The 14,553-nt window shown below is 46.8% G+C and overlaps 1 protein-coding gene across 1 annotated transcript in view; it reads right to left on the reverse strand.

The window, feature by feature from the left end:
- Positions 1–209: 209 nt before the first annotated feature.
- The window catches only part of ACSS2 (acyl-CoA synthetase short chain family member 2), a 55,742-nt gene continuing 41,398 nt past the window's right edge, over positions 210–14,553 (reverse strand). The window contains exons 5-18 of the mRNA XM_024559330.3: positions 14,121–14,193; positions 13,770–13,845; positions 13,494–13,608; positions 10,194–10,331; positions 6,885–7,055; positions 6,460–6,593; positions 6,159–6,291; positions 6,023–6,079; positions 5,754–5,834; positions 4,516–4,624; positions 2,471–2,539; positions 1,960–2,136; positions 1,170–1,244; positions 210–1,046 (exon numbers count right to left, since the gene is read on the reverse strand). Coding sequence (XP_024415098.2) covers positions 919–1,046; positions 1,170–1,244; positions 1,960–2,136; positions 2,471–2,539; positions 4,516–4,624; positions 5,754–5,834; positions 6,023–6,079; positions 6,159–6,291; positions 6,460–6,593; positions 6,885–7,055; positions 10,194–10,331; positions 13,494–13,608; positions 13,770–13,845; positions 14,121–14,193 — 1,536 coding nt within the window. The 3' untranslated portion in view covers positions 210–918. The remainder of the gene's footprint in view (positions 1,047–1,169; positions 1,245–1,959; positions 2,137–2,470; positions 2,540–4,515; positions 4,625–5,753; positions 5,835–6,022; positions 6,080–6,158; positions 6,292–6,459; positions 6,594–6,884; positions 7,056–10,193; positions 10,332–13,493; positions 13,609–13,769; positions 13,846–14,120; positions 14,194–14,553) is intronic.

Raw genomic sequence — 14,553 nt, forward strand, 5'->3', positions numbered from 1 at the left:
GGGCTTCAGTTGCTTTCCTGCTTAGCTCAGTAGCCTGTCAAAGGGCCTGTGAGTGTAGCCCTGCCTAGTCTGTCCTAACCACAAGTTTTGGAAGGAGGGTATTAGGGTGTTCCTGGGGAAAACCACTCCCCTTTCCATCCCCACACAAATCAGAGCAGCTGGCAAGTGCAGAACCTGTAAGATACCTAAGAAAACAAGTCATCATCTTCTTGAGGTCACAGACTTTATTCCAACGACCACAGAGCTTGAGCACAACCAAGGGAAGAGTTTCATCTGAGAGTGTCTGTCATGGGCACGACTGTGTTCAGATGAAGGTGGGAACAGAAGACAACGAAGACAAGTTCCTCTGGCCCCAAAGAAGCAAATGATCTAAAAACCATCTGGAAACTGAGCCTGCCCTCACAGCCCCTGGAGCAAATAGGCAGGCAAGCACTGTCATCTGGCACAAAAGACCCAGAGCAAAAGGAGCAAAGTGTTTAAAAAATAATAATTGTTCCAGGACTCACAAACAGGTGTTTCTAAGGGCAAGTGCATGCCCAAGGTAAGTGCTGGTGCTTCCTGAGAGTTGACGTAGGATTACAGAGCTGCCTCCCTGCTTCTTCAGTCTAGGCCCTCGCTTGCCCGCTGAACACTCAACTTGGGTTGGGAACATGACCTTCAGTTCCCTGTTCTGGGCTCCAAGGGCTCTCTTTGCAAGCACAGCAACCTGAGGCTGACCTGGATCCTGTCCCATCTGCCTGGCAGTCACAGGAAGTTGCCTCCACCCAAGGGTAAAGCTGGTCCTCGGTCCCGGACACCTGGTTGAGGGAGGTGGTGTGGGTCAGCCCTGGCCCTCAGCACTCTTGGATGGGGACAGGGAGAGTGGGCAAAACTTTGGAAAGCCAAGCGGGGTGAATCCTGGGCAAAGAACAGTCTTGTTCACTGGATGGTCCGGCAACGGTGGCTGAAGAGCTGGCTGATGACAGATGGGTCAGCCACAGTAGATGTGTCCCCCAGGTCGTGGTCATTCTGAGCAATCTTCCGTAGCACCCGCCTCATGATTTTCCCTAAGGGACCACAGGCTTCTGGTTACCTTGTGAGCGAGCTAACCAACTCCAGCTCTGCCAAAGGCCTTCATCCACCCACATTCCACCACAACCCAATCCCAATCCTCGAGCCTTTGAACATACCTGAGCGGGTTTTAGGCAAGCCAGGTGCATTCTGGATATAATCTGGTGTGGCAATGGGACCAATCTTTTCTCTAACTGTAACCAACAAATCATTAAGCATTACTTCAGAACCTTTAGCCAGGCTCCCCAAAACCAAAGAAGAAGACGGCTTTATTCCCCACCTATCGCCTCTTCAAGGGCACTGCCTGTCTCTCTTTTTAAAACATTGTCTCTCTACTATCTCATTTATCTTTTTAAAATGAGAAACATCGACTTGTTCTTCCACCTACTTATGCATTAATTGATTGATTCTTGTGTGTGCCTTGACCAGGGATTGAACCCGCAACCTTGGCATATTGGGGCCACATTCTAACCAACTGAACCACCTGGCCAGGGCCTATCTCATTTATCTTAATGTTCCTTCATGGAGCTCAGGCTCTAGAATCAACCCGCTAGAACTGAAATCCCACTTTTCTAGCAGTGTGGCCTTGGGCAAGTGATTTAACTTCTCTGAGCTTCAATGTCTTCATCTTTACAATGAGGGTAACAATAGGATTTATTTATGAGGTGATTATAGCATTTAAAGCACTTAGCCCAGTGGTGGCACAGAGAGAGAATTCTATACATGCCAGCCATTATTATCCTAGTGGCTGACTAACGGAGACAGAATGGAAAGAGGGCAATCAACCCCCTGGGATCTGTTTGTGGTTTGGGGAGCAGCTCGCTCCAGCCCCTCCCCAACAACCTGCAGTGGTAACTGGGCCGTCAGGACAAACCCTGCAGTCCCTCCCTGCCCGGGGAGGCTCCTCACTCTGCTTCTTGAGCTCCTCGGTGAGAGTGGAGCTGAAGGAATAGCCATCACACAGGGTGACAAAGCAGTAGAGGCATTCGCCCTTCACAGGATGAGGGTGGCTGACCACAGCTGCCTCTGCGACAGCCTGATGTTCCACAAGTGCTGACTCCACCTCTGCAGTGCTCAGCAGGTGACCTTGTCAAGGGAAAGGAAGTGCCATGAGAAAGATCTTGGCTTCTATCCCAGCCCCTGCTCTATCCGTGCCTACAGGGCAGTCCTGGTCTGGTCAAATTAGAAAGGCCCTTCATTCATCCCTTATATGACATGCCTCAGTTGCCCCACCATCCCAGTCCCCTCTAGGCACATTCCAGGGTTTATCACTCTTCCTCCAAAACCTGGGCCCAGAACTGGATGCTTCACTCCAAACATGGTCTGGCCAAAGGACATCCTGGCTCTCTCGAAAGGCTTCAGCTGGGAGTTGCTGGGAGAGCAGGGCTAATGAGAAGGGAAAATAGTCCCTGGCCCTCACCAGATACATTCAGCATGTCATCGATCCTGCCAGTGATCCAGTAATAGCCATCCTTGTCCCGCCGGCAGCCTGGGAAGTGAAGAAATGCGCAATGTAATACCCCATAGAAGGATACATGATCCATATCCCCACTGCACTAGCTTCCTAGCAAGTCTTCCTGCCGCTGTGCTTGCCCACTGTGGTGGCCAGGCTCCAAAATGGCCACACTGGTCTCCACCTCCTGGTATTCATACCCCAGTATAGCCTTTTCTCATTGGACTAGTCTGTGAGCAATATAACTTGGCAGAAGTGATGGAATGTGATTTCTGTGATTAGATTATAGAAGACAATGTGGCTTCTATCTTGGTTGCATTATCTCAGATTATTTGTTCTGGGGGAAGCCAGCTGCCACATCATGAATAGCCCTATAGAGAGGCCCAAGTGGCAAGGAACTGAGAGTTCCTGCCAGCTGCCACACGAGTGAGCTTGAAAGCGGGTCCTCCACGCTCAGTCAAACCTACAGATGACTGCAGCCCCGAACAACAGCTCGATTACAACCCTCAAGAGACTCTGAATGAGAACCACCAGCTAAGACACTCTGTGTTGCTGATCCTCTGAAATTGTATGAGATAATATAATATTTGGTGTTTTAAGCTGCCAAGTTTGGAGGTAATTTGCTCCACAATAATAGATAACTAATACATCCATCAAAAGTTTATTCTACATAAATTAGGCAAAGTTATTTTCTTTTTAAAAAATATTTATGTATTTGCCCTGGCTGGTGTGGCTCAGTGGATTGATCATGGGCTGTGAACCAAAGGGTCGCCAGTTCAATTCCCAGTCGGGCCAGGTACCCAGTACGGGCTGAGTGCAAGGCAACCACACAGTGATATTCCTCTCCTCCTCTTTCTCCTCTTCCCTTCTCTGTTAAAATGAATAAATAGAATCTTTAAAAATATATTTATTATTTATTTTTTAGAGAGAGGGGGAAGGAGAGAGAGAGAGGAGAGAGACATCAATATGAGAGAGAAACATCAATTGGTTGCCTCTTGTATGTGCCCCAATGGAGGACCAAACCCACAACCCAGGCGTGTGCCCTGACCAGGAATTGAAATGGTGACATTTCAGTTCACAGGCTGATGATCAACCAACTGAGCTGCACTGGCCAGGGCAGGCAAAGTTATTTTCTCAACAGTAAATAAGTCCTCATCAAGTTCTCTGCTCAAAACCCCTAAAAGCCTCCCACTGTACATTGGATAAAATCAAACTTCACCATGGCCCACCAGGCCCTATATTATCTACCTCTTCAACTTCATACAACATTCTTCCTTCGCTCACTACACTCTGGCCACACAGGCTTCAGTCTGTCCCTCAGATATTCCAAGCATGTGTCTGCACAGAACACTCACATGTACTCCACATTTTCCCATGACTGGCTCCTTCTCACCTAACAGGTCTGTGGTCAGATATCACTTCAGAGAAGCTTTCTCTCATCATCCCATATATGGCCATGCCTTCAGACACTCTTTATCCCATTACTTTATTTAGAGCCTTTTTTCTTCACAGCACTCATCACTAAGACAAGCTTATTTACTTGTTTGCTGAGTTTATTGTTTGTATTGCTTTAATAGAAAGTAAGCCCCATGAGAACAGAGACCTTGCCTGCCTTATTCATGGTATTATCCCCCATGATTAGATCAGTGCCTGGGCATACTGCGTGCTCAGTAAAAATTTGTGGATGAATGCAATGGTGGATGCACATATGGGCAAACAGCCTCCAGGTATGGGGACACACGTGACATAATACTGCCATATGCCTCATCCTTTTCGACACAGGAGCAATAACAACAAAAACATCTTTCCTCATACATCAAATCCCAGATGGCACCACACTGAGACCCATTCTGCAATACTCATTCCTGCCTTTACGGTCTCTGTAGCTCTGATACATAGGACACGTTTTTCTCTCCTTGTGCTTCTTCACCCTTAGTCAACTCTTCCTGAAAATGGGAGGGGAAGGGACATGTCTTGTTAGGAAGTGTGGGGAGGGGATAGCCAAGGCTCACCATCTCCTGTCACGTAGTACCCAGGGAACTTCTTAAAGTAGGTGGCCTCAAAGCGTTCGTGATTCCCATAGACTGTGCGCATGATCCCTGGCCAGGGCTGCTTGAATACCTGCAGGGTGAGGAAGGCACAGTGGTCACATCTGTTACTCTGTCTCACTGAAAGATAATCCAAGCTTTGCTGAATCTGAGGACAAATGGCCTGGATGCCATTCCTGAGAAGCAGTACAAAGTACAGGCTTTGGAGATAGACAATCCAGGCTGGAATCCCAACTGTGCTTCTTTGTGGCCTCAGGAAAGCAACTTTACCTATCTGAGCTTCAGGACCCTCATCTGTAAATCAGAGAAAGTAATCTGAGAATTAAATTGATAGGTAGAAGATGCTTAGCACAATGTTATATTGATGATAAGCACTTGGTAAATTTGAGTCTCCTTTTGGGTAATCCCCTCAGGAAAGCAGATTCAGTTTGATGCAAATGAAAACAGAATAAAAATGTGGGACCCACTCATGAGTAAATTACTTCCCCAATCAATAACATCCTGTGACAGATGGATAAGATGATGGTTAAAAGGCAAAAGGCCTGGCTGGATTCAAGTGTCAACCTTGTTACTAATTCGTTCTTAGTAAAAGTGAAGGGGGGTGGAGAGTAGGGGCTGATGTCGTAAGTTCTAACACAACAATCACAACAACAGCTAACATTTATCAAGTACTATTAGGTTCTGTGCTAAACTTCACATGGATCATCTAACTTAATCAATCCAACAACCACAGAAGACAAAGGTTCTATTATAACCCTATATTACAATTGAGGAAGTTTAGGTTCAGAAGGGTTAGGTAACTTATCTGAGGTCACAGAAGAGGCAGAGTCAGGATTTGAACTCAGGCTAGTTGACTCTGGAGCCTATATGACTTCCCATGTTAGGAAGCTTCCTTTCACACTAGAATGTTTGTCAAAGGAAGAGTTGGGACTAAGTCTTCCAGACCCAAAAAGGCACCATCAGGGAACTTTGAGCAGAGCCCTTAAGAGACTCATGGGCCAAAATGCAGAGAGGCAGGCAAATGCAGAATCCAGAACGATTCCCTGCAGGATCTCTGCAAATGATAAACCCTCAACTATGGAACTTTAATCACAACAGCTACCAAGAGAGATTAGGTTCTAAACTCTGAAGCAAAGTACATATCCGTTAGTGGACCCTTTCCCCTCACTCCTCTAAGACTCTTCCAAGGGCCAGGGCCTCACCAGATAGCCTTCAGCTTCACCTTCCAACTCTTCCCCAGACTCATTCAGGATTGCAGGAGCCACACCAAAGAATGGGAAGGTCTAGAAGCAAACAGGAGACAGGACCCAAGGAGAGAAATGAGGCAATTCTGACTCAACCTCTCCCATGGAGAAGGAGAGCCCCAAATTCATCACACATCTCAGTCCAGTCCCCCACCCTCTACTTAGGCCAAATGCCCCAAGACTCTATCCCTGCCTAGCCCAGGGCCAGCCAAGGGAGCCTCACTCACAGCAGAACCAGGCTTCATGGGTGTTGCACCAGGGAGGGGCGTCAGCATATGGCCACCCTGTGGAAGCCAGAGATCAGGGTTTTGAGTTAGTCTTCCCACACTGTCTGAGCCCCAACCTTCTGTACCCCTTACTCACTGTCTCTGTCTGCCAGAAGGTGTCCACGATGGGGCAGCGCTGGTCACCTACAACCTGGTGGTACCATAGCCAGGCCTCAGGGTTGATGGGTTCACCTACCGTGCCTAATACCTGCAAGGATGCCCGGCTATGCCTTGGGCAGGGGAGTGGGGAAAGAGGAATCAAGAAGACATACCCAGGCTCTTCTGCCCACCTACCCCCATTCCAGGCTAGGGAGTTGGAACAGTGGCATGAAAACGACTGCACAAAGGCCAGTTGTTCTAAGGGACACCAATGGGGCAGCAGCTGGGAGGGGTCTCACTTGGTGACAGGCTTCTCTCCAAACTTCATGAGCAGGCGGATAGCTGTAGGTGCTGTGTAGAACTTGGTCACCTTGTACTTGTCCACAACGCTCCACATGCGGCTCACATCCGGGTATGTGGGGATACCCTCAAACTAACCCCAGGGAAGGCTGGTCATTTCTGGTCCTTTCCAATAGCTCCTCCATTCCCCACCATCCCCCAGGCTCAGTAATTTGCCCTTTCTGACAAACCCATGACTTCACTCCTTTACCAGACAAGCCAAAAGAACTTCCCACTCAGGATTCACAATCCCCTCAGAACTCTGCAAGAACTGTGTAAATCCTACTGCCTCTAGACCAAGTGGCCTTGGGAGGCAGTCATCCTGGATCACCTTGTCCACCCCCTAAGTAGGCCAGGTAGTCATGGGTCCCAGCTCCCTTCTCACCAAAACACTGGTGGCACCATTGGCCAGTGGCCCATAGGTGACATAGGAATGGCCAGTGATCCAGCCAATGTCTGCTGTGCACCAGAACACGTCCTCTGGATGGAAGTCAAACACATACTTGAAGGTTGTGGCCACATAGAGCATGTAGCCTCCAACTGTGTGCACCACACCCTGGGGGAAGAAGAAGGCCTCAGGACGGGGCTTGGGCTCACCGCCACTGACCACCAGCACTCCTTTCACACCACCCACCTCTCTTGCATCCCCTTTTTTCCACGTTCCCGTGTGGTACCTCACACACATGTAACGTCAGTCCGTCATTCACACCCACACCCTAATGATGGTATTTCAGAGCTACCGGCATTACTCTCATATATGAACATTCTGAGTACACTCACAGATGGTGTCTCTGTTGTGCATTTGTGCACACACACTCAATTACACATTGACAGAGTGAGAGTAGGGAAAAAGAGACAATCTTTTCTTATTCTATTAATATCCCATCCCTAGGAAAGACAGGCCAAAGCTGTGTTTCCAAACACTCATTGAGGGATATTCCAAAGCATGTGGAGAAAATAATTTAGGGATGGGGTAGGTGGAAGGCACAGTGATATCTTTCAAGTCTGAGTTCTCTTTTCCTTTTTTCTTTTTTTTCATATATTTTATTCATTATGCTATTACAATTGTCCTATTTCCCCCCTTTATTCCTGTCTGCCCTACATACCCCCTCCCACCCACATTCCCCCCCTTTCATTCATGTCCATGGGCCATACATATAAGTTCTTTGGCTTCTACATTTCCTATACTATTCTTAACCTCCCCCTATTTTCTACCTACCATTTATGCTGCTTATTCCCTGTACCTTTTCCTCCTCTCTCCCCCTCCCATTACCCTGTTGATAACCCTCCGTGTGATCTCCATTCCTGTGGTTCTGTTCCTGTTCTGCTTGTTTGCTTAGTTTGTTTTTGTTTTTAGGTTCGGTTGTTAATAGCTGTGAGTTTGTTGTCATTTTACTGTTCATATTTTTATCTTCTTTTTCTTAGATAAGTCACTTTAACATTTCATATAATGAGGGCTTGGTGATGATGAACTCCTTTAACTTGACCTTATCTGGGAGGCACTTTATCTGCCCTTCCATTATAAATGATAGCTTTGCTGGATAGAGTAATCTTGGATGTAGGTCCTTGCCTTTCATGACTTGGAATACTTCTTTCCAGCCCCTTCTTGCCTGCAAGGTTCCTTTTGAGAAATCAGCTGATAGTCTAATGGAAACTCCTTTGTAGGTAACTGTCTTCTTTTATCTTGCTGCTTCTAATTCTCTCCTTCTGTTTAATCTTGGGTAACGTAATTATGATGTACCTTGGTGTGTTCCTCCTTGGGCCCAGCTTCTTTCGGACTCTCTGAGCTTCCTGGACTTCCTGGAAGTCTGTTTCCTTTGCCAGATTAGGGAAGTTCTCCTTCATTATTTGTTCAAATAAGTTTTTGATTTGTTGCTCTTCCTCTTCTCCTTCTGGTACCCCTATGATTTGGATGTTGGAACATTTAAAGATGTCCCAGAGGTTCCTAAGCCTCTCCTCGTTTTTTTGAATTCTTGTTTCTTTATTCTATTCTGGTTGAGTGTTTCTTTCTTCCTCCTGATCCAAACTGTTGATCTGAGTCCTGGTTTCCTTCCCATCACTGTTGGTTCCCTGTACATTTTCCCTTATTTCACTTAGCATAGCCTTCATTTTTTCCTCTAATTTGTGACCATACTCAACTATTTCTGCGAGCACCCTGATTAGCAGTGTTCTGAACTGTGCACCTAATAGGGTGGCTAGCTCTTCTTCGCTTAGTTGTATTTTTTCTAGAGTTTTGATCTGTTCTTTCATTTGGGCCATTTTTTTTTCCGGCACACCTATTACGTATAAGGCGTGGAGCCTTAGGTGTTCACCAGGGCAGGGCAACCCACATCACTGAGTTGTGATGCTGATGTGGGGGAGGGGTCCGAGAGTGAACAAGGCCACTTGCTCTGCTCTCTGCTGGTTTTTAGTCACTCTTCCTGACACCCACAATTAAATTGGGCCCTTCTGGTGCTGATTCCTGGGTGGGTGGGTTTGTGTGCATTCTAGGAGCTTGTGGGTCTCTCCAACAAACTCTCTTGTGAGGCTGTTTCTCTTACTGCTGCAACCCCCACAGGTGTTTTCAGTTAGAGGCTTTGAGTCTTTATTTCCCTGCACTGGGACCATGGGTTGCTAATCCATCTCGTTCCCCAGTTGTTCCTCCACTCCGCAATCCGCCGCCTCACCAGGTCCACCAGCTGCCACCTTGCCACGAGTCCTCTCCACCCAGCTGCCCACCTCTGCCCCTCCTACTAGTCTGGGTAAATATTTCTTCTTTAACTCCTTGGTTGTTGGACTTCCATACAGTTTGATTTTCTGTTAGTTCTGGTTGTTTTTTGTTTTTAATTTGTTGTTGTCCTTCTTTTGGTTGTGCGAGGAGAGCACACCTCTGCCCCTCCTACTAGTCTGGATGAATGTTTCTTCTTTAACTCCTTGGTTGTCAAACTTCCATACACTTTGATTTTCTGTCAGTTCTGGTTGTTTTTGTTTTTAAATTTGTTGTTGTGTGAGGAGGCACAGTGTGTCTACCTACACCTCCATCTTGGCTGGAAGTAGTCCGAGTTTTCTTAAGTATTTCTGGCTCCCACTGTGCCCTGACAGGGATTAGATCACAGGTGGCAAACACAAGGCCTGCGGGCCGAATCCGGCCCTCCACTCCACCTTGTATCATCTGGCCCGTTACCTTGTTTCTATCCAGCAGCAGCGCCGAGCTCTTTGCCCCTAGTTAAGGACTGGTTACATTTATAAAGTCCTAAAATTACATTTGGCCCTTTTAAGGAAACTGCAAGGCTGATGTGGCCCCCAGTGAAAATGACACCCCTGGACTAGATTAAAGTGTGGCATGTTGAAGGAGCTGAACTCTAAAAGCTGTAGTCTAGGAGCCCAAGAGGGATCCCTGTGTCCACCCTTGGCCTTGAGTTGACAGGGCAGCTCTCCTTCAACCAAACCATGTAGGCATGGACAAAAAACATCGATAGAAACTACATAGACTCATACTTTTCTTATTTTCTGGGCAGTATGAAAGCCCTCACTTAAATTATCTCACCTGGGCCTCACAATCTAACATCTTAATTTGATTTAGAAAAGGTAATGTGACATTTCTGAAACTCATGGTTGTAGAGTAAAATTGATGTCATTAAATGCTCCCTCAGAAACTCACTTCTCACCCTTACGCACTATACACGCATGTGCACATGTGCACACACACACTTGCCTTGGGTTTGCCTGTGGAGCCACTGGTGTACAGGATGAAGAGCGGGTCCTCAGCATCACACCACTCAGGCTCACACTCATCCCCTGCGTCCTTCATGAGTTCATGCCACCACAAGTCAACATCCTCATTCCAAGGGATCTGCAGGAGAAGAAAGGCAGAAATGGGCAGGAAAGAACTGTGAACAGCTCAAGATGGGGGCAGGAGATACCTGGCACCTGGAGGGGCTGGGGTGAGACTGGCAGGTGGGGGTTGTGGAAGGGAGGAAGGGCCCTGCGAGGGTGGAATAGAGCAGAGAGAATAGGAACAGAATAGCAGGCTTCCTGGGTGCTCCCAGCACCCTGCTCCAGAGTTCCCCCGCACTTGGCCCTCAGGTGGCCTCTTGGTTGGTCTCTTTTCATCCTTCGATTCTTAGTTTAAATGTCACCTTGGAAAGGCTTTCCTTAAAGAGTACCTGGTAGATTCCCACCCCTGCTATTATTCTTGATCACCGCACCATATTTCTTTCCCACACAGCACATATTTCTACTTATTTTAGTTGTTTGATTGATTACTCTCTCCCCAACTAGATAGTGACCTCTATAAGTACAGTGGTATGTCTGTCTTTTTTTTCCCACCTATATCCCCAGTACCTAGCAAAATGCCTGGCACTTAAAAGGTCCTCAGCAAATTTTCGTTGGATGAATGAATATGCACACACAGGCCTGCATACACACATATGTACTTGTGGGACTAGTGGCTCATCAGCAGGGATGCGAACACCACACAACTCAGAAATGCAAAATTAGTCAGAGCCTGCAGATAAGGCAGGCATCTGGCCCTGTCAGTTAGTAGTGAAAGAAGTCAACAGATCTTGGTCCAAGCGCCTTTTCCTGAAGGTCCAGACCTCATTCTCCCTCTGGAGGGTCCTACCCTTGATCTCCCTCTGCCGTTACATCACTGGTACCAATGAGTTTTCCCTAAAGACATTTACTTGAGATTCCATGCATCAGAAGGGCTTGTTTTAAGTTGGTGGAGAAGGACTGAAATGGACTTCTCCCAGTGGAGGGATGCCTCCCTATAACGGAGTGCCTTTGATAGCTATTTTTGCGCCTGTCATCCCTAAATTTTTCTAAACTCTGCTTGAAACTGTTTTACTTTCCTGGTTATATCACCTTTGGAACAAACAGTTTTGCTGAGTTTTGCTGAAGCAAAATTCCCTAAATTTGTCCAAAATTTGCACTGGATTTCAATCCCAGTTCTGTCACTTCCCGGCAAGTCACTTGGGCAAGTCACTTTACCTTGTTACCCCTTTTAAAAATGAGGATAGTCATTTCTGTCCCAATGGTATCACAGGATTTAGGGAGTATCAAAAGAGAAAGGTATTATCCAATAGTAAACATCAAGCCTCGGGTTACCCTGGGGGTGGGGAAAACCGATGAATGTCAGAAAAGATGGGAGTTAGTTCAGCTCCCCTGAACTCCTCTGGGAGATAAATGTAAGGGTATGATGATGGGAACTGTTTGAGGTTTGCTTTAATTGTCACAAAGCCCTGTCATATTCATTAGCCTCTTGTATGTTCAATGGCCCTGGCTGGCAGGTAGACATGATAGTGTAAGAGAAACACCCTACTCCTGCTGTATGTCTATATGCTACTCTACTGTGTAAATATTTGGTTAAAAAAAAACCCCAACATATTAGACACATACCTTGATAAATTATAAAATAACTCTCTTACCACTCTTCTCTTTCTCTACTATCTGCCCCTTAGTCTAGAGAATTTGAAGTTTTGGGCATATAAGCATCATAAGAATGACAAGCCCAGGCCAAGTGAGCCACCATTAAAAATTTAAGAAGAAAAAGAAGAGAGACAGCTGCCAGTGAGCTCAAAAACACACCCTATTTTTTAGTGGAATAGCCATATAGGTCTACACATACCTTGTCACATGAACACTTTTTTTTTTCTTGCCAAATGATCTACTATAGAATGATCTACACACATTAATATATTTATTTAATTATTTTTTAAAGATTTTATTTTTTTATTTTTAGAGAGAGGGGAAGAGAAGGAGAAAGAGAGGGAGAGGCAGAGAAACATCCATGTGTGGATACCTCTCACACGCCCCCTACAGGAGACCTGGCCCGCAACCCAGGCATGTGCCCTGACTGGGAATCGAACCAGGGACGACCCTTTGGTTTGCAGGGTGGCACTCAATCCACTGAGCCACACCAGCCAGGGCCAATTTAGTACTTAACTTTATCAGACTTAATGTGCAGTTTGTAAATCCCAAAATAGTATAAAAATGTATTTAAGAATCTTCTTCTCTGCCGTCCTATATAGAACTTAGGCTTTCATTTGTAATACATATCCACCTCCCCAACCTGACAGTGAATTCCCAATGTTAAGGTCTACACCTCCTCTACTTGTCTTCCTCCTGTCTCTCCTGGCTCTGCCCCAGTTAAGTGCATAGTAAAGACTTTCTGATAAGATTACTTGGTCCTCTGTCCCACAAAGGTCCTGAGCAGCAGGAGAAAAATGGGTTGTCTGTTGCTACCTCCCTGAGAGCCATGCTGCATGCCAGTTCAGAGAGGTAGCAACCAGCAATCAGCTTCACAACCCTGCGAAGTGACTTAAGTGGCAAAGGACCCCGGTGCAGAGATAAGGGGGTTAGGTCTGGCAGTCACCTCAATGGGGCAAACAAGCAAAGAGCAAATGGACACACAGACAAGCACGCAGGAAAACAGTGCCCAAGGCAGCGCAGAGGTGGATACCTGGGGCCAGATGCACTTGGGTTTCTCTTTCAGCTTACCCTGTTAAGAGCCCACAGAAAGTATGGTGAGCAGGGTCCAAGTATAGGAAAGTGGGAGGGAAGGGTCAGTGTGCCCCAAACCTCTGGCTGACTCCTTTTCTAATAAGGACAATATCTTGAGGGCCAGATCCTAGTCCTTTCATGGTGGGATTCCACAGGTAGCCCACCCCAAGCCACAGCCCAGTAATCAAGATGACTATATTTAGTCACCCAAGTCAGCCCATTTCTAACCCAAGTCCAAGCCCTGAGGGTCCCTTGTGCCCATCAGGATACCCCAACCAGTCTCCCTTACAATGTCTCATGCTAAGGTCCCAAGTTGCAATGGACTCCCTAACTACTTTCAAGTTCAAAGTCCCCCACCTCCCAGCCAGTCCTGCCAGGGGAGGCATTCCTATGATGGCTCTCAGATCCTTAGAATTATAATGAAGAAGAAAAGAAGTACATCAGGAACTTCCTGGGTAGGAAGAGGAAACCAATTTAAGCCCAGAGGAGGGCATAGCAGTAACAGACTCACCTGCACATCCGGACATGGCCTCTTAATCGGTGGGGACTGTCTGAGAGAGTCACCTGTGCCCAGCTCTGACCTCCTCAGGTGCTTGACCACAATGCAGCATCTCACTGAGAAACCCCTGGAGGGAAGAAAAGCCTGAAGTGGTGGAATGGTTGGCTTAAAAGATAACTTGTTAGAAGCCACCCGTATCCATCTAGGGTAGGCGGGACAAAGGGAAAATGGCACTGGGAAAAGGCCCAGTTGACCCAGAGTAGTAGCCAACCGGCCAAATACACTTACTTCTCCCGACACTTTTCCAGGGCCTCATCAGCCAGTTCCTTCAGGTTCACAAGCTTTTCCCCCCTGTAGAAGGCATCTTTGGGGAGCAACAGACATTCCAGGCCTTAGGAAGGTACCACATTCCTTGCCCCTTATCCCTAGTGAGCACAATATTCAGAGTCCTTCCTGAGTGGGCCTCTTAACTCTTCCATCTGATTTGAGCAGACAGAGGGCTGGCTGAGGTAGAACCAGGAGCTACACAGTAGGCAGTCCCTACCCAGCTACACTGAGCAGTCCCAAACTCCAACTAGCTAATTGAAACAAAGACTTGGAGTGTAGGGGTTCTGGGGAAGCGGTGAGAAAATTAGTCACCTGCAGTGATGAGAAGGCTGCAACTGGAATCCAGGATCCGTTCACAGAGAGACTCAGCAGAGAAGCCTGCAAACTAGGGAAGGAAAGAAAGACTGAGGGAGCCCTGGCCGGGTAGCTCAGTTGGTTAGAACATCATCCCTATACAGCAGGGTTGCAGGTTCAATCCCCAGTCAGGGCATATACAAGAAGCAACCAATGAGAGCATATAAATGTGGAACAACAAATCAGTATCTGTCTGTCTTTCTGTCTGTGCGTGTGTGTGTTTCTTTCCCTTTGTCCCTCTCTCTGTCTCTTAAATCAATCAATTAAAAAAAAAAAAAAAAAAAAGACCAAGGGAGTAAGGGCCCAGAGGTTAAGTGAACAAGGAAAGGAGTCACTAATAAAACCTTTAGGGTCTATAAGTTAAGGTCCTAGAAGAAACTGGATAACTGAT

The sequence above is a fragment of the Desmodus rotundus genome, chromosome 6 (assembly GCF_022682495.2).
Source record: "Desmodus rotundus isolate HL8 chromosome 6, HLdesRot8A.1, whole genome shotgun sequence".
Classification (NCBI taxonomy): domain Eukaryota; kingdom Metazoa; phylum Chordata; class Mammalia; order Chiroptera; family Phyllostomidae; genus Desmodus; species Desmodus rotundus.